The following is a 25,210-nucleotide window of genomic DNA, read 5'->3' on the forward strand; positions in this document are numbered from 1 at the left end:
ACCTACTTTTCAAGGACGAGAGATAATGAACATTAGAAAACCTAGAAAAATGCCCAGTACGCAATATAGACAACTATATAAAAGTTTTACATACACAACTCTGTAGGACATATGCATGAAAGAGAACACAATTTTAACTATTTTCAAAGCAATTAAATTTAACAAATATAAGCTAAAATTTGGATGTCTGCAACAACCTCTTAAATATTATGACTTAAGTCATTCCCTCTGCTATTCATTTTCCACAAATCCCTTCAAATAATATTTTTAAAATATCAATCTGGCCATGTCACTCATCTGGCTTACTACTGCCTAAAGAGTAATGCTCAAGCTCCTTCTGTGGCAAATAGGCCCTTTACAATCTGCCCCAAACCTAACGATCACTACTGCCTCTTCTCCAGCATCCTACCTTTTAACCATATCCCATACAAAAAATACGGACATGTACTTTTTCAATAACGTTTTTTCCCCCCAAAATAGTAAATACATATTATAGAAAATTAGAAATTAGAAAATGTAGATTTAAAAAAAAAGGCATCACATTCTCACCATCCGGGTATCATCACTATTAACATCTTAGTGCATTTCCTTCTGGAGATACACATATATAGATATATGACTATAATGCACATACTGTTTTATAACCCATCTTTAGTCAATAATCTTTATCTTTCCATTTCAGTAAATTTCTACCTCATCTAAACATAAGCCACATTCAAATCTCCCCCAATTGGCCAAAAATGTCTTCTACAGCTGATCTGTCAACCAATATCCAATTCAGAATCTCACATTACATCCAGTTGTCCGTTAAATTTCTTTTAATGTAGCGCTTTCACCTCCCCGCATCAACTTTTTAGGACAATAACAAGCTAAAGGGATATTACTGTTTTTCCTACAGAGTTTTCAACCATATGAATTTGTCTGGTTTCTTCCTCTCTTTTTCTTCTATCACCTGTTTAACCTATAAAAAGAAAGTTGTAAGCAATGGCTTGAGGAATTAAAATTAAATGGTTTTGCTAGAATATATTATGCACAATTACGTGTATCGTATGAGCAGATACATATTATCTGGATAACTCAACTCATTAGTAATGGGAAAACCATCTCTGGATTAGGGTGATAGCAGTTTGATCTCTTGGCGCGCCTGGGTGGCTCAGTTAAGCATCTGCCTTCAGCTCAGGTCATGATCCTGGGGTCCTGGGATCGAGTCCCCACGTGGGGCTCCCTGCTCAGCGGGGAGTCTGCTTCTCCCTCCCACTGCTCGTGCGCTCTCATTCACTCGCTCTCTCTCTCTCCCTCTCAAATAAATAAAAATCTTTAAAAACCAACCAACCAACCAAACAAAAAACCAGTTTGATCTCTCCAGTGAACAAGAATGTTTTTCTCTTGCAACCATAAATAATTTATATGGAGTTACTTTGGCACAACAAGAACTGACTAGGAACCCACTGCCCATTCACCTAACAGTTATAGCAACAATTAATAATCCTGGCATAAAGCAGAAATTTCTTTAGGCTTTGTAAAATAATGTTTTTCTAATTTTATCAGACTTTCTACATTTATTTGCTGGCATTCTTCAGCAAAATTCAATCCTATTTCATTAAGGATTTAGTTACTGAAATATAGACACCACTATAAATGCAATATAAATGCTTAATTCTTCTTATTAATAAACATTTTAAAAGTAAGAAGTTGTATTAAAAGTTATCTCAAGGGCGCCTGGGTGGCTCAGATGGTTAAGCGTCTGCCTTCGGCTCAGGTCATGATCTCAGGGTCCTGGGATCAAGTCCCGCATCGGGCTCCCTGCTCCTTGGGAGCCTGCTTCTCCCTCTGCCTCTCTCTCTCTCTCTCTCTGTCTCTCATGAATAAATAAATAAAATCTTTAAAAAAAAAAAAGTTATCTCAAAATGTATCAAGTGAGCACTGCTTTTTCTGGCTTTCTCTTTATTGATTATCTTACGTACTCATGGGTTTTCCCAAAGTCATTATGACAAATGCAGCTCATGCTCTCAAGAACCTCTAACTGTGTTCATGCTGATTCCACTGATCTCCCTAAATTCTTCACCTGATAAACTCAACTTACAGTTTCACATCTTCTCCATAATGCCATAGAATGAATTTCTTCATCTCCAATCCCAAAGCAATTTTTCTATTTCGTATACTACATAAAGATACCTCTAGTGTAATATTTGGTTGTGTATCTTTTTCATTTCCTGGACTTCTCTTTCAGAAGTAAGGATAGTATCTTTCACCAGTGTTACTTACAGTTTGATTTGCAGATCACTTCTGGCACAAACTATTTTCTGTCTGTGACACAATAAAAAGCTTGCACCAGACTATAAATCAACTAGTTACTAAACACAGTTTAGTTTTGGCTCAGTTTTTTTATTTGATAGCAAGAATTTCTGGAAGAAGGATGAAATGTGTTTATTTTGATTCTGGCAAGAGCTACTTTAACTCTCCCTGGACTAATAACAAATACTTGTACAAGCTACTTTGAATAGCATTGTCCAGTCATCAATTTACCCTTAACTGCCAGGAACACAAAAGGAATATAAACAATTGTTTGTAGAGAAAGAAGGCAGTGTGCAGGAGTAAGGACCATAGGTGTGTCAAAATATCCCTTCTAAGGTAAAGGATAGGTCATTGCACCTGGATCCTGCGATAACCAAAAAAGATGTACAGTACGTAGTGGGCATCTTTGGAGGCAACATACTCCTTATTTGGGTGTGCTATTCTGGTCCACTTACCACGTGACCCAAATAGCTGCTAGTTTTCAGTAGGGCCCAGAAGGTTCTGCAACAGGTCCAGGCTGTGCAAGCTGCTCTGCTCTGTGGGACCCAGCAGGTCCCATGGTGTGGAAGTGTCAATGACAGATAGGGATATTGTTTGAGACTAGAGCCCTTTGTAGGTGAATCTCAGTGCAGGCCCTTAAGATACTGGAGCAAAACCCTGCCATTCTTTGTAGATAACTACTGTCCTTTTGAAATACAGCTTTTGGCCTGCTACTGTGTCTTAGTAGTGACTGAATGCTTAATCTTGGGCCACCAAGTTACCATGCTACCTGAGCTGCCCATCGTGAACAGGGTATTATCTGACACACAAAGTCATAAAGTTGGAGGTGCACAGAAACATTCCATCATCAAATGGAAGTGGTATAAATGTGAATGGGCCTAAACAGGCCCTAAGGATACAAATAGGTCACATGAAGAAGTGGCTCAAATGCCCGTGGTCCCCACTCCTCCTACACTGCCTTCTCTCTCCCAAACCACACTATGGCCTCATGGGGAGTTCCCTAGAATCAGCTGACAGAGGAAGAGAAGACTCAGATCTGGTTTACAGATGGTTCCATATGATATGCAGACAACATCTGAAAGCAGACAGCTGCAGCACTACAGCTCCTTTCTGGTACATCCTGGAAGGATAGCAGGGAAGGGAAATCCTTCCAGGGGACAGAACTTCAAGCACTGCATGGGTTGTTCACTTTACTTAGAAGGAAAAATGTCCAGACACACAATTATATAGAAATACATGGGCCAATGGTCAGGGACTTAGAAACAGGATCAAATTTTGAGCTGTGACACACTGAAATTTCAAAGAAGCATTCACACAGCTAAAGTAATTTTAAAAATATTTTCTCTATATTTTATTTTATTTATTTATTTATTTTTTAAAGATTTTATTTATTTATTCATAAGAGACAGAGAGAGAGAGAGAGAGGCAGAGGGAGAAGCAGGCTCCCCGCTGAGCAGGGAGCCCGATGCGGAACTCGATCCCAGGAGTCTGGGATCATGACCTGAGCCGAAGGCAGATGCTTAACCATCTGAGCCACCCAGGCGCCCTTTCTCTATATTTTAAAAAGAAGAGAACTTTTTTTTTAAGGGGGGGGGCGCAGGGCAGAAGGGGGAGAGGGGGACGGAGAATCTTAAGCAGGTTCCACACCTAGTGCAGAGCCCAAGGCAGGGATCGATCTCACCACCCTGAGATCATGACTTGAGCCAAAATCAAGAGCAGATGCTTAACCGACTGAGCCACCCAGGTGCCCCAAAAGAAGAGGACTTTTGACTAGAGATACTTTTATCTTTTCTTTTAAACCTATATTAAAATGATAGAGAAGAGATTTTTTAAAAAATATTTATTTATTTGACAGAGAGACAGCGAGAGAGGGAACACAAGCAGGGGGAGTGGGAGAGGGAGAAGCAGGCTTCCTGCTGAGCAGGGAGCCCGATGTGGGGCTTGATCCCAGGACCCTGGGATCCTGACCTGAGCCGAAGGCAGACACTTAACGACTGAGCCACCCAGGCTCCCCGACAGAGAAGAAATTTTTAAAAACATACAAACCATAATGATAAAGAGCATTACAAAGGGGACAGAAACTTTAATAAGTGAGTTAGCAGGACTGGAAAAAGACCTGAAGTATGTATAGATGGGGAACATGGACAAAAAGAGAACCAATTTGCTCCCCACAACCCCAAAGAGGGTCAAAATGCTAGATACAGAAAAAAGTAAGAGTATGACCCATCAGGGTTAAAGATGATGGGAATTAACTGGAAGTCTGCATAAGGCAAGAACAGACTTCCAGTCTTCTACCTCTATTCCAAGCAAAAAAATCAGAGGTTGCTTCTCAGGAGAAAATAGAACAACCTAAGAAAGAAAAATCTTCCACTCAATAGATATTGAGGGTCCTCCACTATCCATCTAGTACTATAAAATCAAGCCAGCCAGTTGACCAGCCCAGCCCACGTACAAAGAGTCCTGAATCAACTTTTTAATTCCTCACTCTTAAATATTAATAAACAACAAATAATCATTAGATACTTGAAGAAAGATTCCAAAAGAAAGAAACCAAAATAAACACAAAGAACAAAATGACTATTTGGAAAGAGAGAGATAATACAATGAACCTAAGAAATCTTAACAAAACCTAACAGGAACACTCTACTTAATATAGTTACTGATAAAACAAAAATTGAATGATATGAATAAGGAGTGGTATATAATAAAGAGTTCTTGGAACTGAGGATACAATTGCCAAAATAAGTAGTTCAACAGAAATGGAGAGCTGAAATATGATGTTGAGTAAATATACCAGAAAAGATAATCAAATCCAAAGGAAAAGATAAAAGATTGAAAATCAATTCAGAAGTTCCAGTTTGTAATTACCAAGAATTCCAGAAAGATGCAGAGAAAGTGAGGTAAAAAAAAAAAAAGAAAATTTCACACAATATGAATCTCCAGAGTCTACTAAATTACCCATACATTAAGTGGGAAACATATAAATAACTACAGCAAAACTCAAATCCCAGGACATCTCTGTGAAACTATATAATGCCAGAAATAAAAGATTAAAATGCCAGAAAGAAAATTACAAATCTCTCAGAAAAATAAAAACTGGCAATATAAAATGTAAAATGGATCAGAATGTAGAATCTTCTCAGTGGCTAACCTGAATCCTAGAAAAGCAATGCATTCAGACTTCTAAAGGAAAACTCATTTCTTCCATCCCTGCCAAATCATTAATATCAAATATTAAGAGTAGATAAAAGAAATTTTCAGTAATGCAGTAACTAAAAAAAATTTACCATCCATTTGCTCTCTCTTAGAAAGTAAATTAAATATATACTCTAGCAAAATGAGGGAATAAACTAAAAAAAAAAAAAAAAAAAGATACACAAGAAATAGTATACCCAATCCCAGAATATGACAAAAGGAAAGCCCTGAATGATAGCTTTAGAGAAATCTTCAGATGGTAATCTGTTCAGACTAAAAAGGTTAACTGAGGTGGAGAGAAGGACAGAAATACTGCATTTTCATTAAGTCTCTGAATACTATGTGAATTTTTTAAAACTATGTATATGTATCACACTGAGCTTCTTTAAATTTAGTAATATTAAACTGGAAAAAATAGAGGTAGTTATATGAAATCTCAGACTCATTCAGCTTTTAACTTCTATTAGCATTTTGGGAAATTTCAAAGATGCCCTAAAAAGATTCTGCAATTTTTCTTCCCATAATTTTGTTTTCACTGCATAAACAAAAAGTAAAGTTAACTTGACCAGTGTTTACTATAACATTTCAGAGGTCATAATGACAGAAAAGAACCATTAAGAGAATCACAGTTTTTCTTAATGTGTCTAAAAATGTTTTCTATTTTTATGGTGCTTTATCATTGGTTATCATTTCATGTATTCTCTCCTGGATTATACTATTTCTCCCATTATTAGAGATTAGGCCTGGTCTGGTTAGCTGGTATTTATCATGCTTCATGTTTCAGAGCAATAAACCCAGACAAGAAAGAGGGTATGTGGTATAGGTAGTACAAGGACTGATTCAAAGTATATATCGAACATATTTTAGCTACTCCCCACCACTTACCTTCTCTTTCCTTTGACTCTGAAGCTTCTGATAAGAAAATCTCCCCAGACTAGTGAGCAGAAAAATACTATAAACCAGAGTATATCTCCTAGTTACAGTTAAAATTCTAAGCTCTATGTTTGGATATTTCAATCATGAAATCTCTTTCTCCCTCTAGACAAGTCCCAGGATCTCAGATCTGAAAAAGATCTTCCACTTTCTTGCTCCCAGCCATAGCACAGAGTTTATTTTCAAAAAGTAATCCAACATCCACAAGAATGGAGAAGAGTAGTCCAAAGAATCCACCATCAAGTACTTACATAACAATTTTCATGACTTTTAACAGAATATTTATACTAATCGTCATTACTATTACTAACAAAGGAGCCATATTTCACTTCAACTAGCCTTTACTGAGCATATATCAAGAGTTTGCTTTTGATGGGCACCAGGAATTCTAAGAATTGGTCCCTGTTCATAAGAAGCTATAACATACAATCCTGAGGAAGGTAATCCAGAAAATAAGTTCAGCAGAGAAGCTAGATTGTTCATTCTCAACCATAATTTTAAGCAAACTGTGGCTAGTCTACAAAAAATAAACATAGCTTTAAAACTAACCAAAAGATATCCATAATTTAAAATTAGTATTTTATTCCTTAGTTTTCTGCTATTTATCTGACCTTGTCTGTAAGTTCGAACAAAAAAAAGTACTATTGAATGAGAAGCCAGGTTCTAACATCAGCTCACCCTGTGTGTTTGGACTTTGGACGAATCACATCACTGCTATGAGTCTAGATTTTCTCAAATAAAAAATGAAAGGACTGAGGAAGACTAAACTTGAAGGTTTCAAACAAAAGTTAAATTATATGACTATGAGATTATGTAAGTAAAAACTGCTGTTTATTTCCTACTTAGCTGAAATTATAGTAGCAGCCACTGCTGACTAAATGCCTGAATACCATACTTCAGGTATTAGATCTCTAAATTTACAACTACTATTTCTAATTCTGTCAACAACCTTAAATGTAGGTACTACAAAAATAAGGAAACAGGAGAAAAACTGGCTTACCAAATACCACACAGCTCATAAATGTTGGGGACTGTACTGAAATATCACACAAAATCCCATGTTTTCTTCTCCAGCAAAAGTTTGTTATGTATTATTTACAAGCATTATTTCTACAGAAATTTGAATAGACGTTAGAAACCCAATTAACTTAAAAAAAAGTAAAGTTAATCCATTTTGCAATTCAAAATTTCAGAGCTAAAAATGTTCACATATACTCACCTGATGCAACAGACGTTTCAGTTTGAGTAACTGAGTTTTTACAGCAGTACAATCTTGGACCATGTGCCGGAGTGTCATCTCATCCAGTATCACTGTATTTTCGGGTACATCTACAAACATCTTCTGAGCCTGGAAAAAGGGGGTCCCTCCATAGCTTTCAAAATGACCCAAAGGAGATTCTCTATAGGGAGAGCCTCTGGAAGGGCAGGGGAAGAAGTTGGAGGAAAAGATATATAATTTCAGAAAGAAATAGGGTAACGAAATTATTGCAGTGATTATTACAAATCAATTATCATTATCACATAGCCTTTGACTTTTGCTTACCTCAGACACTGAATTTGTTTCCACCAAAATTTCCAACCAGTTCTAGTTCTCATTAATATAATTATCTTCTTACTCCTCCCCCTTTTTGTGCATTTTACACATTGGTGAATAAACCTTATTCCTTACGAAATGGAGAGAAACAAAAAACTCTAGGAAAAGGCCTTGCCTGAAAAAAATTATACTTATTTTCCTTGCCTGAACAGATTGTCTGCGCTTTAGCTTTTGACTTTAATTGGCCTCTTGAACTTCACATCTTTTTTTAGCCCCATAACTATGCTACCTATGTTAATTCCCAGTTTGGTCACATACCCCTAGATTCCGGTCTCTTGTAAGTCCCAGAAAACAGTTAAGACAGACGAACTGTTACTTCTTATTTTGTTTTTACATTATTGATAAATCTTCTTTTCCAATAAAGGTTAAACTTGGTTTTATAAAAGTCTTATACACACCACGTATTTCCTAATCTTAAACTATATTTTTAAAAAATCGACTCTAAGGGGTGCCTGGGTGGCTCAGTCGTTAAGTGTCTTCCTTCAGCTCAGGCCATGATCCCAGGGTCCAGGGTCCCTGCTCGGCGGGAAGCCTGCTTCTCCCTCTCCCACTCTCCCTACTTGTGTTCCCCCTCTATCGCTGTGTCTCCCTCTGTCAATAAATAAAATCTTTAAAAAAAAAAATTGACTCTAAGAAAATTTAAACTTCCCTTTAGTTTCATACAACATACATGCTGAAAAAAAAAAACAACTAGGGCTGATGTGTTTCATGGATGTGAAAAACACAATGTTTTAATCAGAAGTCATTAGCTACAACAATTTTGAAATTACTTCATTCACATAATACATAATTCCAGTTGGTTCTTAAGACATGAACTTTTTATATATGTCAATAATATATGCATATATATGTATATTTAAATATAAAAATAAAAAACATATAAAATATATAAAATAACACACTGAAAGAGTATTCTCTCCAATATAATGGCTATGTTAACATATCAGGATTAAAGTTAAATTCATGATGCATTAAATTTGCAAAAGCCACAACACATTAATTTTTAACCAGACTGAAAAAGTAGAAACATGGTTTTCACTAAATTCTCTAGTTTTTAAACAAATATTCCCAAATCCCCAAACTCTTAAATATTCAATATAAGCTTGGTTTTTACAAGATTATATTTCTCTGAAACTATTTTTCATATTTGATTTCAGGTCTGATTTTTGTTTTAACCAAGGAAAAAAAATATAAGAACTTTTAAATTTTGATCTATAGTTAAGACCTAATGTGTTTATATATAATTCTGCTTTATTTTTATTGGTTCAAATTATAGTTGAATTATTAAATTTCAAATACTGATCAATTAATTAATATGATTTAACCATTCATTACTGAATAGATGGACAATCTATACATGAAATAATAAAAAATATATAGTAATAGTAAGTTAGCAAAGCAGTAAAACAAAAATATAGAATCATCTGGCCTATGAAGAATGAGATAGCAATGTTTTCAAAGAAAAAAGTTGACATACTTTGGAAGATTTTCTTGGGCAGAAAAGAACCTGGGTGAACTATAAAGTATGAAGTTTGAATTTGAGTGGAATGAAAAGTGAAGGCTTTCTGGAGAATGAAAATGAAAAGCAATGGCACAAAGTGCAAGGCATGTTTTCAGGGACAGGGACACTCTTAAATATGGCTTATGAGGCCAAAGATAGCCTGAATCCAATTTATTCTTTAACTTCATCCCGTAACACATCTGCCTCCCACAGACTGATTTCTTAATCCACAGTCAAATTACCTGAGATCGCCTGAAGCACGCTACAATCTCCCCCATCTCCAAACCTATGGCAATCTCTCTCTACTCCTGGCCAGGCTACCCACCCTGCCCTCCACTGCACACTTGATCTGGAGAATGATAATTCTTCTTCATCTTAAATTAGTTGGCATTTCCTCAGGGAAAGCTTCCTTAATCCCCCAAAGCAGGGCTTGGTACTTCCACAGGTGTCCTTATAGAGCTCTCTAGGATGCCCCACCATATTACCTGACATAGTATATTGTGTTCATTTGCAATCTGTGCCAAATTATAAACTCCATGAAGACAGACTATATATTCTTTTCCTCTATGTCAGAGACCAGTTAGCTTTTTATTTTTGTTGCTGTTGCTCTCACTGAATATTAAGGATCATGGATTTTAACCCCTAGGTTGTTTCTTTTCAAGCTTCCATCGCTGAAATTCTAAAGTTCTTTAGCTACTACTTTAAAATTATAATCTGGAAGCAGTTACATTAAAATATCCCAGTTAATAATCAAATTAAACTTTACCTGCTATGTTACCAAGTGAATAAAACAAAGATTAGAGAGGGAAGAGACTGAAGGAGACTTGTCTGCAATCTACAAGAAACAGGTACAGAGTAAGGCTTATTTTAGGTTGACTAAATATTAACCACATGCAAGGAACTAATGAATTAAAAACATTCAAAGGAAGAGTCACAAGTCTTTATCACTAATAATACAGGGTCAAAGATTTGGTATCTAGAAAACCACAATGGTATAAAAGAGCCACCTCTTGCCTAGGATTAAGGTTTAAATCCTGACTGACAGTAACCAGCTACTGAAAATACTTAATGTCTTTGGGCCATAATTTCCTTAACTCTCAATGTTCTCCAGTGCGAAATAAATAAAGTTCATATACCTTAGGTTGCATTTCAAATACTTCCACTATGAGATCCAAAATGAAACTTAAATATTCTCCTCATACTAAAATGCTACTTCCTCCTAAAGCCCTTCCTGATCCCCTCAACTAGATAAAACTAGCACTTTAGGATCCTTAATTTATTTAGTACAAATTAAAGAAATCTATATAGCTATTACCTCTAATTAGATTACATGCCCTTTGAAAGCAGGACCATATCTTATTTTTATATTATCTCCACAGATTACCTGAGTTCAAATCTCAGCTTTGTCAATTATTAGCTAGTAACAGGACAAGTTACTTTAACAATCCTTCATTTTCTTGATCTATAAAATGAGGATAATAAGAGTACTTACCTCATTAGGTTGGTATAAGTCTCAAATGAGGTAATATATGTTAAAGTGCTTGGAACAGTGCCTGACACATAGTAAATGTTAAATAAAAACTAATTGCTATTGTATTATTGTTGTTACGATAATTTCCAACTTCTTTATATTGAAAAAAATTTCTAACATAAATGTCAAAAGAATACTATAATGCCATATAACCTTCACCTATATTCCCCAATTGGTAAATTTTAACACAATTTGTTTATACTTGTGTATTTGGTGCGAAACCATCTGACAATACATTGGAAATAACATTAACACCTTACTGAACTTTGCTGGAAAAAAATGAAGATAACTGAGAAGGTCAAGAGGCAAAAGAAAACAAAGATGGAAGAGAAAGTAAATATATAACGGGTTATTTTCAGAAAATAAAAGGACACTATTAAAGACAGGAGAGGAAAAAAACAGGACAGAAAGATAATGAGGATTTTGAGATTCCACATTCTAAGAGAATGATGCAGTTCACACATAGAAATCTGAACCTTTAAAACAGAATGAGAGGCAAAATCACTTTCCAAGAGTACAAGCACAAACCCAGGGTTGAAGACATAAAGAATGTAAAGAAAAATAAATATGAGACAATAGAGGAATTATTGGACACAACACCTCATAAGTTGACAGGCATAAATCTGTATTTGTATACAGATTTTAACAATCGTGGATTTCTGGTAGAGAACTTAGATAGTGAAAGCAACAGAAGACTGCATGCTGTTTGGGGGAATACACTGGACAGTTAGCAGTGTGTTAGCATAGGCAGACTCTATGTAGCTGACCACAGGCCAAGTAGGCTGTTGAATATGAAGAAGTGAACCAATACAGGTATGGGCAAAAATGAGTCCAGTAGTTACAGAAGCATGAGAAAGAATTGTCCACCATCACCAATATTATTTAACATTGTTCTAGAACTATAGCCAATAAAATCATCCCCCCAAAATGGGATCAGAATAACTGTAAAAAGGAATCTCTAAGAGATAAGGTTTTTTTAAACCCATTTAAACTGAATCCATACAACAGCAGCACCTGATTTTCAATTCACACACCTAATAATCACATCACTGCATAATCATTATTGCAGTTTTAAAGGAATCTCTCCAAATTACGTGGCTGTACCCATATACTTATATCCTTCACTTCTACCCAAGCTTCTTGATTACTAAGATGTGTGATTCTGTGCTAATCTGAAGGCTTATGATTCACACATTAGAACAGCAAGTGGAAATGTGTGTGTGAGAGACAGGGAGAAAGAATTTTTCTTCTTCATTTATTTCCTAATCCGAGTCGCACTTCGACTTCACAAAACCTTTAGTGTTTCTTTTTTCATCTTTAATAAAAATTGTATATTAAAAGTTAAATATATGTATTTTATATTCATGGTTATTATATTTTTTCAATGTTAGATTCAACATAATCTCAATCAAAATCCCACCAAATTATTTTGTGAGTATCAACAAAGTGATTCTAAAGTTTATATGAACAGGAAGAAGAGCCAGAATAACCAATACAAAGAAAAAGAAAGTCAGACTACTGACACTATCTGATTTCCAGACTTACTACATAAAGTGACAGTAATCGAGACTGTGGTACGGATGAAAAAATAGACAAATAGATCAGTGGAACAAAAGAGAGAATCCAAAATATATCCACACATATAGTCAAATGATCTTTGACAAAAGAGCAAAGGCAATTCAAAGGAGACAGGATGACAGAAATACCATATGATCTAGTAATTCCACTACTGGGTATTTACCCAAGAAAACAAAACACTAATTTGAAAAGATACATGCACCCTTATGTTTACTGCAACATTATTTATAATAGCTGAGATATGGAAGCAGCCCAAGTGTCCACTGATAGACGAATGGATAAAGACGATGTGGTGTGTATAAGTGTGTGTATGCACACAATGGAATATTACTCAGCTATTTAAAAAAAGAAAAAGAAAAGATCTTGCCATTTGCAACAACATGAGTGGACCTACAAGGTATTATGCTAGATGAAATAAGTCAGACAAAAAGACAAATGCCATGATTTCACTTATATGTGGAATCTAAAAAACAAATAAAGAAACAAACAAAGAAATAGACTCTTAAATACAGAGAACAAACTGATGGTTGCCAATGGGAATCTAAGTAGGGGGATGAGTGAAATGAGTAAAGGGTATTAGTGGGTACAAATTTCCAGTTATAAAATAAAATAAATAAGTCACAGAGATGAAAAGTACAGCACAGAGAATTTAATCAGTAATATTACAATAATGCTGTTTTGGTGACAGATGGTGACTATATTTATGGTGAGTACTGAGTAATGTACAGAACTGTTGAATCAATATGTTGTACACCTGAAACTAGTAACACTGTATGTTAATTATACTTCAATAAAAAAATAAAGAAAACCTACGAAAAGAAAAAAAAAACAAAAAAACAAAATATAGGAGACTGGATAGTTTTTTCAACAAGTGATACTAAAAAAACTAGAATCCATACAGAAAAAAATGATCCTTCACACTGCTCACAAAAATTAACTCAACAAGTATCAAAGACCTAAATGTAAAATGTAAAACTACAAGGTAACAAAGAAGAAAATCCAGGTGACACTGGGTTGGGCAATAACTTTTTAGAGACAACACAAAAGTACAACCCATGAAAAAAAAAATTTGTAAACCTGACTGCATAAAATTTAAAACATTTGCTCTTTGAAAAAACACCATTAGGAGATTTGAAAAGGAAGTCACAGACTGGGAGAAAAATATTTGTAAAATATCTGATAAAGGACTGGTATCTAACATATATAAAGAACTCTTAAAATTCAACAAGAAAACAAACAACCAAATTTAAAAACGAGCAAAAGTTCTAAGCAGACATCTCACTAAAGAAAATGTACAAATGGCAAATAAGCATATGAAAAAATGCTCAATATTATATATCCTTAGGGAACTACAAATTAAAACAACAATGAGATATCACTACCTACCTATTAGAATGGTTAAAATTCAAAACACACCACCAAATGCTGGTGAGGATGTGTAACATTGGGAGCTCTCATTCATTGCTGGAGAAAATGCAAAATGTACAGCCAATTTGGCAGTTTTGTACCAAACTAAACATCTTACTATATGAGCCAGCAACTGTGCTTTTTGATATTTACCAAAATGAGTTCAAAACTTACACATGTAAAGGTCTAGAGTAGCTTTATTCATAATTGCCAAATTTTGGAAGCAATCAAGATGTGTTTCAGGGGGTGAATGGATAAATGAACTATATAGTACACGTACACAATAGACTATTATTTAGTGATAAAAACAGATGAGCTATCAAGCCATGAAAAGGCATGGAGGAAACTTAAATGCATATTGCTGAGTGAAAAACTCCAATCTGAAAAGACTACAACTTATATGGCATTCTGGAAATGGCAATGCTATGAAGGCAGTAAAGATCAATGGTTGCCATTAGTATTGGTGGGGGTTGGGGAAGAAGGAAGGGATAATACAAGGAGGACATGGTAGTCTAAGGGCAGTGAAATTATTCTGTATGATAGGTAATGGTAGATACAGATCATTATGCATTTGTCAAAGGCTACAGAATGTACAAAAGAGTGAACCCTAATGTAAACTATGGATTTTAGTTAATAACAGTGTATCAATATTGACTGATCAACTGGAACAGCTAATGCAAGATGTTAATAATAGGAAAAATTGTATAAAAGAAGGTGAGGGAGTATATGAGAATTCTCTATGCTTTCTGCTCAATATTGCTAAAACTAAAACTGCTCTAAGAAATGAAGTCCATCAATAAAAAAGAAAAAAAAAATGACAGAAGGAAGTATTTCTAGAATGGCAGAATAAAGATCTCCAAAAAGTCCACTCCTCCATAAAAGCATTGAGAACAGTGGTGAATTTGTCAAAATCAACTTATTCAGTACTATGGAAATCAACCAAATGCCTGCCACAACCAAGGAGCACTTACAAAAAAAACCAAAAACCAAAAAACAAAATGGTTGAATCTTGGTGAGAACAAGCTCTGTGGATTTTAATTTACTCTACTGCCATGCCTATCTCCCCAGCTCTGTGGCAGCTTGAAAAACAAGAGCCTTACAAGCATAATAGCAGTGAAATTCAGCAATCACTAGGGGGAGGGGTGAATGGTAAACTGGGTTTGGAATTCTTAGAAAAGCACCATTTCCAGAAAATAGTTACTATTTGACCTAACTAGCACCTCCCTAGAAAAGGCCCATTCTCAGCTGTTGTTTTATTTGACCCAATTCCGAGGTTTCTCAGTGGGAACAGCCTTATCTCTAGCGCATTTGTTGGAAAAAATCAGTGCAATTGTTTAAAATTTCAAGCTGCCAGAGATGGTGATCAAAAAACTTAAAGAAAAACCTGAGGAAGGAGATGCCTACAGGAGGCTTTGAAATGCCCCAACATATTCTTGGACATAGAGAAGGCCATACACCTATGTAGGGCTGTGCATGCCAAGGGAATACCTGGAAATGCCTTCACCTCTCACATTTGGCTGACCCTGAGTCTCTGAGCAAGGAGGAAACAAAGGCTAAGGCAGAGCTGCAATACCAGGTTGTTGAAAGTATCCCTAAACACATACACATATAGAGCCCCTTGGCAAAGGCTGGGATACTTACTGGTTCAAGGCATTTAAAAAAAAAAACTGTTATCTAGTCATTAGCTCAACAAACTCCAAAATATATTAAGAGAAACACATCATAAACTATCAAAAGCTAAATAAAAAGTGAGAATCCTGAACAATGCAAGAAAAATAGGACTCATGAGAAGACATGCTGATTTTTCATAAGAAAGCATGGGGGTCAAAATGTTAAAAGGAAGATTGTCAACCAAGAATTCTATATCCAGCAAAATTAGTCTTCAAAATTAAAGAGAAATTAAAACATCACCATATAAACAAAAACTGAGAGAATGTGTTGCTATCAGACCTTCCCTACAAGATAAACTATAGTTGGAGACTTTAATACTTCTTCATTAATGGACAGAACTAGGAAAAAGGTCAGCAAGGAAATAGAATATTTGAACAATACCACAAACTAACAAAACCCAATAGATATCTATAGAACATCTACAGAGATTAAACTAGTAATCAAAAAAATTTCCACAAAGAAAAGCCTAAGCCCAAATAGCTGCACTGGTGAATTCTATAAAATCTTCCAAAAACAGAAATGAAAGAAACACTTCCCTATTCAATCTATATGATCATAATACCAAAACCACACAAAGACATCTCAAAAAAATAAAATTATAGACCAATACTTACTATGAATATATACACAAAAATCCTCAACACAATACTAGCAAATTGAATCTAGCAATACATAAAAAGGATTATATACCATGACCAAGTATAATTTATCCAAGAAATGCAAGGCTGGTTCAACATCTGTAAATCAGTCAATGTCATATACCACATTAAGAGAATGAACACCAAAAAATGATTATCTCAATAGTCACAGAAATATCATCTGACAAACTCCAACAGTCTTTCATGACAAAAACACTCAACAAAATATGAATAGAAGGGAACTTCCTCAACTGATAAAGACTACACATGAAAAAGCAGAGCTAACATCATACTTAACAGTGAAAGACTGAATGCTTTACCCGTAATATTAGAAAGGCACAAATGTTTGCTCTCACCACTCCTGTTCAGCACTGTATTGGAGGTTCTAGCCATAGGAATTACGCAGGACAAAAAAAAGAGAAGTACCCAGATGGGAATGAAAAAAGTAAAACTATCTCCATTCTCTGATGACATGATCTCATATACAGAGAATTCTAAGAAACTAAGGAGCCAGGAGGTTAAAGAATCATGTACATGAACAATGGAGGCATTCAGGATTGCAGCAAAGCTTCCAACGAAGAGGGAAAATAAGCCAAGGGTCAAAATTTTTGTGAGCGAGGGGTAGGGACCAATAAGGAGGATTTGATACAGCCAAATGCCCTAAGTCTCGAGGAAAGAGACTGAAGAATACTTTGATTAGAAGCAAATAAGGAGTGAAGACAAAGATCCCACCTCTAAACAGTAAAGTACTAGAGTGATTGGAAAATAAGAATCCTTCATATAAAAATACTACTAGGGAACCAGTACATTTAGGAAAGAGTGAGATTTCAGTTGCAATCAGGAAAATGTAGGCAAAGGGGTAAAAAATGTGAGTTTGTTAGGATGTGAGAGAATTCCATACAGCATAATGGAAAGTATAGGGAAAGAAGGAGGTTGCAGGAGAAAGAGGAATGAACGCTTAGGCCAGATGAAAAGAGAGCATAGTATTATGATAAAAATATAAAGGAAACTGAACTACCAGTCCCCTAAATTATGGATAAGACAGATTCCTATAATTAAAAAAAAAAAAAAAAAGAAGGCAATGATGGGAATTAAAGGACAGAAAGGAAAGGGAACTTACACTCAAGAAGTCATAGAATGGGAAGAGATACTTTTACACATGTCATGTCAAAAAGGCCCTGGGATTAGTGTATCCAAGCTTTTAAAAATCAAGGCATGGAGAGAAAAGAATAGTTTTAAGGTATACTGGAGAGTAAGGCTTGTCTTAAATGGAGTTTCTCTCTGTACCACCCAAGTTCATAACTAGTTCTTAGGGATCTAGATATCCCAAACCCAGATGGCCACCCCAAAGCCTGAAGGGATCAATAAAATGGTTAACCTATAACTATTCATGACAAACCAGTGTGCCCACTTGTTGGGAAGTTCTGCATTGAGTCAAATGAGCAACCCCCAAGAATATGGTGCATTTCTCTCTCCTCCCTGAGAATCAACAGTGTGGATGATCCACAAATTACTAGTCCCTCAAAATACACTGTGTAAAAGGGATCTGCAGTCATATGTTTTACAAAATGGCTACATATTCTATCTTTTACCACATTTTGCAAAATCATAGTACTATATATATTAAAGGCAATGCAAAGTCCACTTTACAAAAAACTCATTTAATATTAATTTGTTTATTCCTGTACTTATTTGATCAGATAATTGCTCTTCTACACCTATTAACATCCAGGAATATGGTTTTTGGAAAATGTTCTTTAACTTTTCTGAAAGATGACTAATCAGTCTCAGCTTGATCATTCCCAGGGACAGAGATTACTACCTCCATCCAGGTAATTCATTCCATTTGGGACAGTCTGATTTATAATCCCATTTTAAGCTGAAATTTGCCACTCATTATCTTAAAATAGAGAGTTTTGCTGCTAGAGTTAGAGAGCACATCTATTCATTCCTCCAAATGACCTTGCAATCCAGCTATGAACTTAGTTCTCTAAAAATAACACAGTACTGATATATGGTTTTGCACATGCTATTTTTTTCCATCTGAATACTCATCCTTCTCCTATAGAAACCCCTCCTCTGCAATCTCTACAGTCACACTTACCCATTCAATAGTAACTTCCTTTACACACCACTACCCTAGACAAAAACCAGATGCTGCATGCTTCTGGAGTCCTATATAAATCACTTTAATTAAGGCACCCATCATCATTGTACTGCACTAATATTGTAATATACCTACCTCTCCCACAGACTCAACATCCAAGAAATACTTACTACTCAACTTTGTATGGGATGGAAGAGGAACATGAATCTTCTACATAACCAATAACTGTAATGACTCCAACTGAGCTCATGCATTACATAATTGTTTTTAGCATCCTCAGAACAATGCTCTACGAAGCCATTACCAATCCACAGCTATCACCTCTCACACTATTTCCAAATTCAACCCAGCTTGAGAATTTAGTACAGAGTTCAACATATAGGTTCTCAATGAATATCTGTTAAATGGATGAATAAATATTATCAGAAGTATAAGCAATTCATATTTTAGTTAGGCTTCTAAATTTTCATAAGTTGGCCTCAAATTTACCTTCTTATAAACCAACCATCAAAAATGAGGAAAGCATAATCTTCATTATTTGCAATCACAACTATCTTTACATCATATTCTTGCCTGACAATAACAACTCTGATGTCCATTCCTTATCAAAAGCCTGCTATAAAAAAACAACAGCCAAAATAATGCCTGGAAAAATATATACTCCATGTATTCTTCTAGATCTTCTACATTTTATCATTTCATCAAATTAAACCAACAGAGGGATCCTTAGTTAAACCTCATTATTTTGTGACCCACTGCAGAACTGCCTTTTCTCACTAGTCTAGAGTTCTTTATAGCTTGCACTGAAGAACATAAGTAAAAAACTGACTTAAGGAATTTATCATTTCTACTTGGGGAAGCTGAGACCTGTTCACTATATCACAAAGTATTCCCCTTCTCTAAGAACTCATGCAAAGCAACTTCTTTCAGGTTTCTGTCTCATGAAAGCAAATCAGTTCAGGAGAAACACATTCTTTCTTATGTATAGTATAAATCTTGTAATGCATCAAGGTTTGTTCTTTGTTTTTGCTGCAAGGATTCTTAGAGCCAATTTTTTTTTCTTACTTCAAGAACTATATGGGCCCACACACTTCCCTTCCATTGTTTCTTTATCCAATTTTATTATCTGCTTGGTAACTGTGCCCCAAAATGATCTCAAATCCCTAGTGAAATGAGATGAGGAAGTGAAAAGGAAAAAAATTAATAATAACTACCACCGCTGGGTGCCTACTCTAAGCCATATACTGCTCAAGCACTTCTGCCTCTCATCCTTGAACAGTGAGAGAAAGGTATTATTAACTGTGTTTTACAGATGATAAACTGAAGTAGAGAGGGTTTAAATAAATTATTTAAGCTCACAAAGCTAATCTGTGTCAGGCCACAGTCTGACCTCAGGTTTGACTGACTACAGAGCCATAATGCACATCTTATCAAATTAAAAGCTATGCTATGCTTCAAAAAGGAAAAGAATCCTAGCATTGTACAGTATCTTCATTTCTAACAGTACTTGAGGAACTTTTAAGTTTTAATTTATTATATAAGCAAAAGACAAATCACTTGGCACTAATTTCATATATTATTTTAAAAATAATTAACTTTAACAAATTCAACATATAATCATTCCCAAATGAGAACTAGAAAATCACACCAAAACATGAAGTACAAATAGCAGACATAAATAAAATACTTTTATTTATGATAAAGCTAATGAAAAAAGATTTGGACCAAAAGGAAAGAATTAGACAAATTATTCCAATTAATACCATATATAATTTGAAATATTTTTGGTGCCTCTAAAAACCAAATTAAAAAATAGTTTTGAGGGGGCAGGGGAATATTAGGATTCAAAATTAATCAAAAGATAGGGAATATAATCTAAATTAGACTCACCTGCTCAAGTCACTTTTTCCATGGTGATGATAGTGGTCAGGATGGCTGAGGTGGTAATGCTCCTGTCCACTCCACCTCTGGGGTGGCCTCTTCCAAAATCCTTCCTGAGACTGCCGAACATTTCTGTCTGACCGGTCAAAGCGGTTCATATTGTCACACTCCACTAGACAGATTCAAAAGCAAAACACTATAAACATGCACACACTCTATAAAAGTTAACTACTTACAGCTTGATAATTAAATGCTGCTGAGAATATAAAAATGATATGCTAAAAATACCAGCCATTTATATTAGCTAATCACAAAATCAAAATTTCCAGAAGAAAACTAACCAGTTCTTTTGGTGAAAACTAAACTTCATAGTATTCAAATTGAAGTAAATTATAAAACTTTCATATCATAGGCACTTAAGTAACAACGGTCTCAGTGTTTTAAAACAAGCAACTTATCCTTGTTATAAACATTATACATTTTAAACACCAGTAATTAGTTTTTAGTGGTTTTCATCATTATCACTAGCTGGTTCTGACTTCAGAATGAAAATTATTAGAAAAAGTATAAGATTTTAAGTCTAGTAGAGAACTTGTTCCCAAAAATAAATGCCACAATTAGCTTTCACTGATTTCAAGAAGCACAGATTAAGTTTTCATCACAAACAAATCGTATTTTTTTTAAATTAAACTCACAGTTTAGAAAGTAAGAAGCTTCAATATGCTTACAGTAGAGCTTGTTCAAAAAGTCTAAAATGTCACTGAAAACAATGCCAGTACTTTGCCGCAACAAATAGTACACTCCCTGAAATCCAAATGCCGCAAAAACACGAGAAGAATCTCCTTCAAACACCCCAAGCTTCTCCTTCACTTACCCAAACACTTTTTCCTCACATATCTGAGCACTCACTAAGAGAGTTACTTTGTACAAGGGAGACATTGTGTCGACGGCTGCCTACTCAGACATAGTTGCATACAAGGCACTGACAAACAGGCCTTCCTTCCTGCTCAACTCCCAGCCCTCCCTGTGGGAAGCAAGCCCAGTTTACCCTGTGACTCCATCTTCGCTCAGTGGTTACATAGCTACTGAGTTAGGACTGTTACTAAAAATACAACTAAACACTAACTCAAGCCAGGAACAGAAAAGGTTTCTCTAGTCTTAGAATTATTACATGAGAAAGTTCAAATCCGGAATGCTTAGAATAAAGAAGCTGTAGAAATCAATGTGATCCCCAATTTTAAAAAATTGATTATTTAAGTGATTATTTTCACTTAACCTAAAACTTGAATTTGAAATACGGAAAGTGTTTCATTACAGTACACCAGATAAAAACAAACTTCCCCACTACAAAAAAGTAGTTAAAGTGCAGATGTTCAATTCTCATATACACTAAACTCACTGTAACGTAATTTCTTCTAAATGCATAATAATTTTGTATAACTTTTTAAAACACTTTGAAATTTTGTTTATAACCATTAAAGAAATCAATTTTGGGGGAAAACTATACATTTTATAGTTTAAAAAAATTTAAAGAAAACATTTTCTAAAGAAGCCTTACATTTGAAATTATTTCAGTTTCTTGTCATTTTATTGAGATAAATTACAATCTATTTTTTTTAAAGTTCAATTATAGAAAACCTGACCGTTAGATAAATAAAGACATGGTGACCATTATAATGAAAAAAATAAGGAGTGGAAGATGAGATCGGAAAAGAAAAATAAATTTAAAAATATCCCAGAAAGGCTTAAAACTGGTTTTAGTTCACATTTGTATTACACTCAAAGACTCAGTTAAGCTCAAGTATTTCTACATGGCATTAAAATGTTACTTTAGTTTAAGCAATTCTATAAAGCTAGAGATGATCTGTATCTACGTTTATCTGAATCCATATTTAATTCAGGCAAGTAAAATTCCACTCACTCCCCAAACAAGAAATTCTGTCATAATAAGAATCTGATATGTAATTAGGATATCATCAACACAGTACATACAGAGTAGCAAGAAGCAAATGAACCAGGCAAATAGGCCAGGAGATGGGGTTAAATACTGTGGGAAATTAAAGTGCATAAAATTGATGTGCCACTTTTGTTTTTGCTAAAGAGGTTGTTGATACTACACACAGGCTACAGATTAAAGCCCCTTTATTGAAACAAGAACTCAACCATAGACACAATGCCAAATAAACAGTGGAAACAAACATTTGCCATGACCACAAAAGACTACTGGTAGACACTGAGATAGAGGGGCCTAAATTCTCAGATAAATGAGTGCTCCAAGACTTTTTAAGGTTTCTGTTTATATAGTTGACCTTTGAACAATGTGGGTGTTAGAGTATGGGACCCCCTGCATAGTCAAAAATCCGTGTATAATTTTTGACTCCCCCAAAACTTAACTACTAATAGCCTACTGTTGACCGGAAGCCTTACCAATAACATAGTCATTTAACACATATTTTGTACATTATATGTACTATATACTGTATTACAATAAGCTAGAGAAAATAAAATGTAAATAAGAAAATCATAAGAAAAAATACATTTACAGTTCTGCACTGTATCAAAAGAAAATGATATTAAGAAAATCATAAGGAAAATAAACACATTTATAGTACTGTCCTTTATTAATTGGAAAAATCCACATATAAATGAACCCACACATTCCAAACCTGTGTTGTTCAAGGGTTAACTATACTCCTATCTGAGGCACCCATCAAACATATGTTTATGTACTTTAAAATGTTACTAAGAAGATAATGTAAAATAACATTAGTGGTGGTTTCTTAGATAAGATTAGGGGGTTCTCTGACAGAATGAAAGAAATAACATAGAAAAGGAAATGGAAAGCAAACAAAATTACAAGATGGAGATAAATCAAAACCATTTCCATAGCCAATGATGGAACAGGACAAAGAAGACTAAGAAAGGAAATAAATCCCTCTGAACATGAAATACCATAAGGCATGATGAGGCAAACCAAAACATATCCTGGCTTGAAAAATTTTAACCAGGTATGTTGATCACAGCTCTCTACACACCAGATTTTGCCCTAACTATGCATTTAGGACTAGAAAATAAAGGCCCTGTGAAGGAGGTTTCCAGGTCCAAAAGTAAGAGGCAGCAGATTTTAGTTCTTTTACTGTGAGTAGGAGACAGAAATAATATCAGGAGAGGGAAAGAGGATCTAATATAGATAGCTAACTGAAAGGTATGGGACTTGGGATGCCTAGATCTACCACTCATCACACTCATTTCTTCTGATTTGATAAAGGAAAAAATATAACACCAAAAGTAACCTAGATTATTTCTCTGATTATTTAAAGTCATAGGAAGGTAATGGATGACATAGGTATTATTTCTACCTGTGAATAACAATTGGCTATGAAGATGGCAGGAAGAAATTACACATTACAAAGCCTAGAAAGAATGTGCTTTGCAGGAGGTTTTACAATCTGATCAGAAAAGTTCTCAACTAAAATTTGGTTCAAAAGAAGAAAAGCTCATCTAAAAAAAAAATAATAATAATCATGAACCTTGTTATTACTAAACACAATTAGCACTGAAAAAGAAAGATAAATTTCCAGAAGAAAATACAGTAACTGGAAAGTGATCAAGGATAATACTATAGAACTCATATAACTATAACTCAATAAAAGCAAAAATGTGGCCTTAGGAAATATAACAAAGAATAAGTACAATTTAATAGGAACCATAACTTGCTGTGGTGTGGGATTCAGGAAGTAATTAGAAAGATATCTCTCTTCTTTTTTTTTAAGATTTTATTTATTTATTTATTTATTTATTTGCAAGACAGCAAGTAAGCACGAGGTGGGGGTAGAGGCAGAGGGAGAGGGAGAAGCAGACTCCCTGCTGAGCAGGGAGCCTGATGCAGGGCTTGATCCAAGGACCGGGGGATCATGACCTGAGCCAAAGGTAGACACTTAACCAACTGTGCCACCCAGGCACCCCAGGAGACATCTTTTTCCAGAGAAAAGTTTAAAAACAGAAGGAGTAGATAAAATAGCACATGTAACAAGGTATACACTATAGAAACATCATAAACCTGAGGATTAAACTATAAATATGCCAAATGCTAGGCTTTAATCTGTAGGCAATGAGTGACCATTAGATGTTCCAGAGCAAGAGAATAAAGCAATACAATTGTGTTTTTGATACAACCTGAACAGTTCATTTGAGAGACACTTTAGAACAAAAAAGGTGAAAATATCAAATACTCAACAGTCTGCCAAAAGAAATTCAGAACCAAAACTGTTTCCTTAAGAGATTCCTTGACAAAGGTAAAAGAAAAAATGTAAAAGAATTAAAACAATTTTGTCTTTCAGATCCTTCCTAATCACAACTGAAACCTAAAGTCCTTTCTCGTTTTATTCTTCTTCCTTCATTCTACGCTCCTCGATTTTGCTCTGCCCCATCTCTCCCTTGACCTGTTTCCCTACCCTGAAGCTGGCCAGAAACCTCAAAGGCTCATTATCTCTTGAAGTTAAACCTCTTTCAGAAGAGGGAAAACCCCATAAGATTGATTTTTAAGACCTGGACTCATTCTAAGCTGAGAGTCATGGCTGCATGTTTTCTAAGATCTAAATAAGACTGGGAGAAATTTGCAGAGGTATTTAGAATAGTTTCAGGAATTGATAATCCAGGATCCCTATTACACATTATTAGTTCATATACTGAGAGAACCCTAGGTGCAAAAAATAAAATGGAAAAGGCACAGTGTGAAGAATCTGAAGGTCATGTAACTTTTTTTTTTTTTTTAAAGATTTTATTTATTTATTTGAGAGAGAGAGAATGAGAGACAGAGAGCATGAGAGGGAAGAGGGCAGAGGGAGAAGCAGACCCCCTGCTGAGCAGGGAGCCCGAT

The 25,210-nt window shown here is 35.0% G+C and overlaps 1 protein-coding gene across 13 annotated transcripts in view; it reads right to left on the reverse strand.

Annotated features, from left to right (window-relative positions):
- The window catches only part of CCSER2 (coiled-coil serine rich protein 2), a 183,621-nt gene that overhangs the window by 77,884 nt on the left and 80,527 nt on the right, over positions 1-25,210 (reverse strand). For 11 of the 13 annotated variants that reach the window (XM_081823970.1, XM_081823981.1, XM_081823972.1 and 8 more), the window contains 2 exons: positions 20,341-20,503; positions 7,643-7,838 (listed from right to left, as the gene is read on the reverse strand). In XM_081823970.1, the coding sequence (XP_081680096.1) occupies positions 7,643-7,838; positions 20,341-20,503 (359 nt within the window). Of the gene's footprint in view, positions 1-7,642; positions 7,839-20,340; positions 20,504-21,026; positions 21,176-21,205; positions 21,357-25,210 lie in introns of those variants that run through there. The other 2 variants (XM_081823982.1, XM_081823983.1) reach the window with 2 other exon arrangements.

Source organism: Leptonychotes weddellii, chromosome 6, assembly GCF_054177405.1.
Source record: "Leptonychotes weddellii isolate Sample4059 chromosome 6, ASM5417740v2, whole genome shotgun sequence".
In the NCBI taxonomy this organism is placed as follows: Eukaryota; Metazoa; Chordata; class Mammalia; order Carnivora; family Phocidae; genus Leptonychotes; species Leptonychotes weddellii.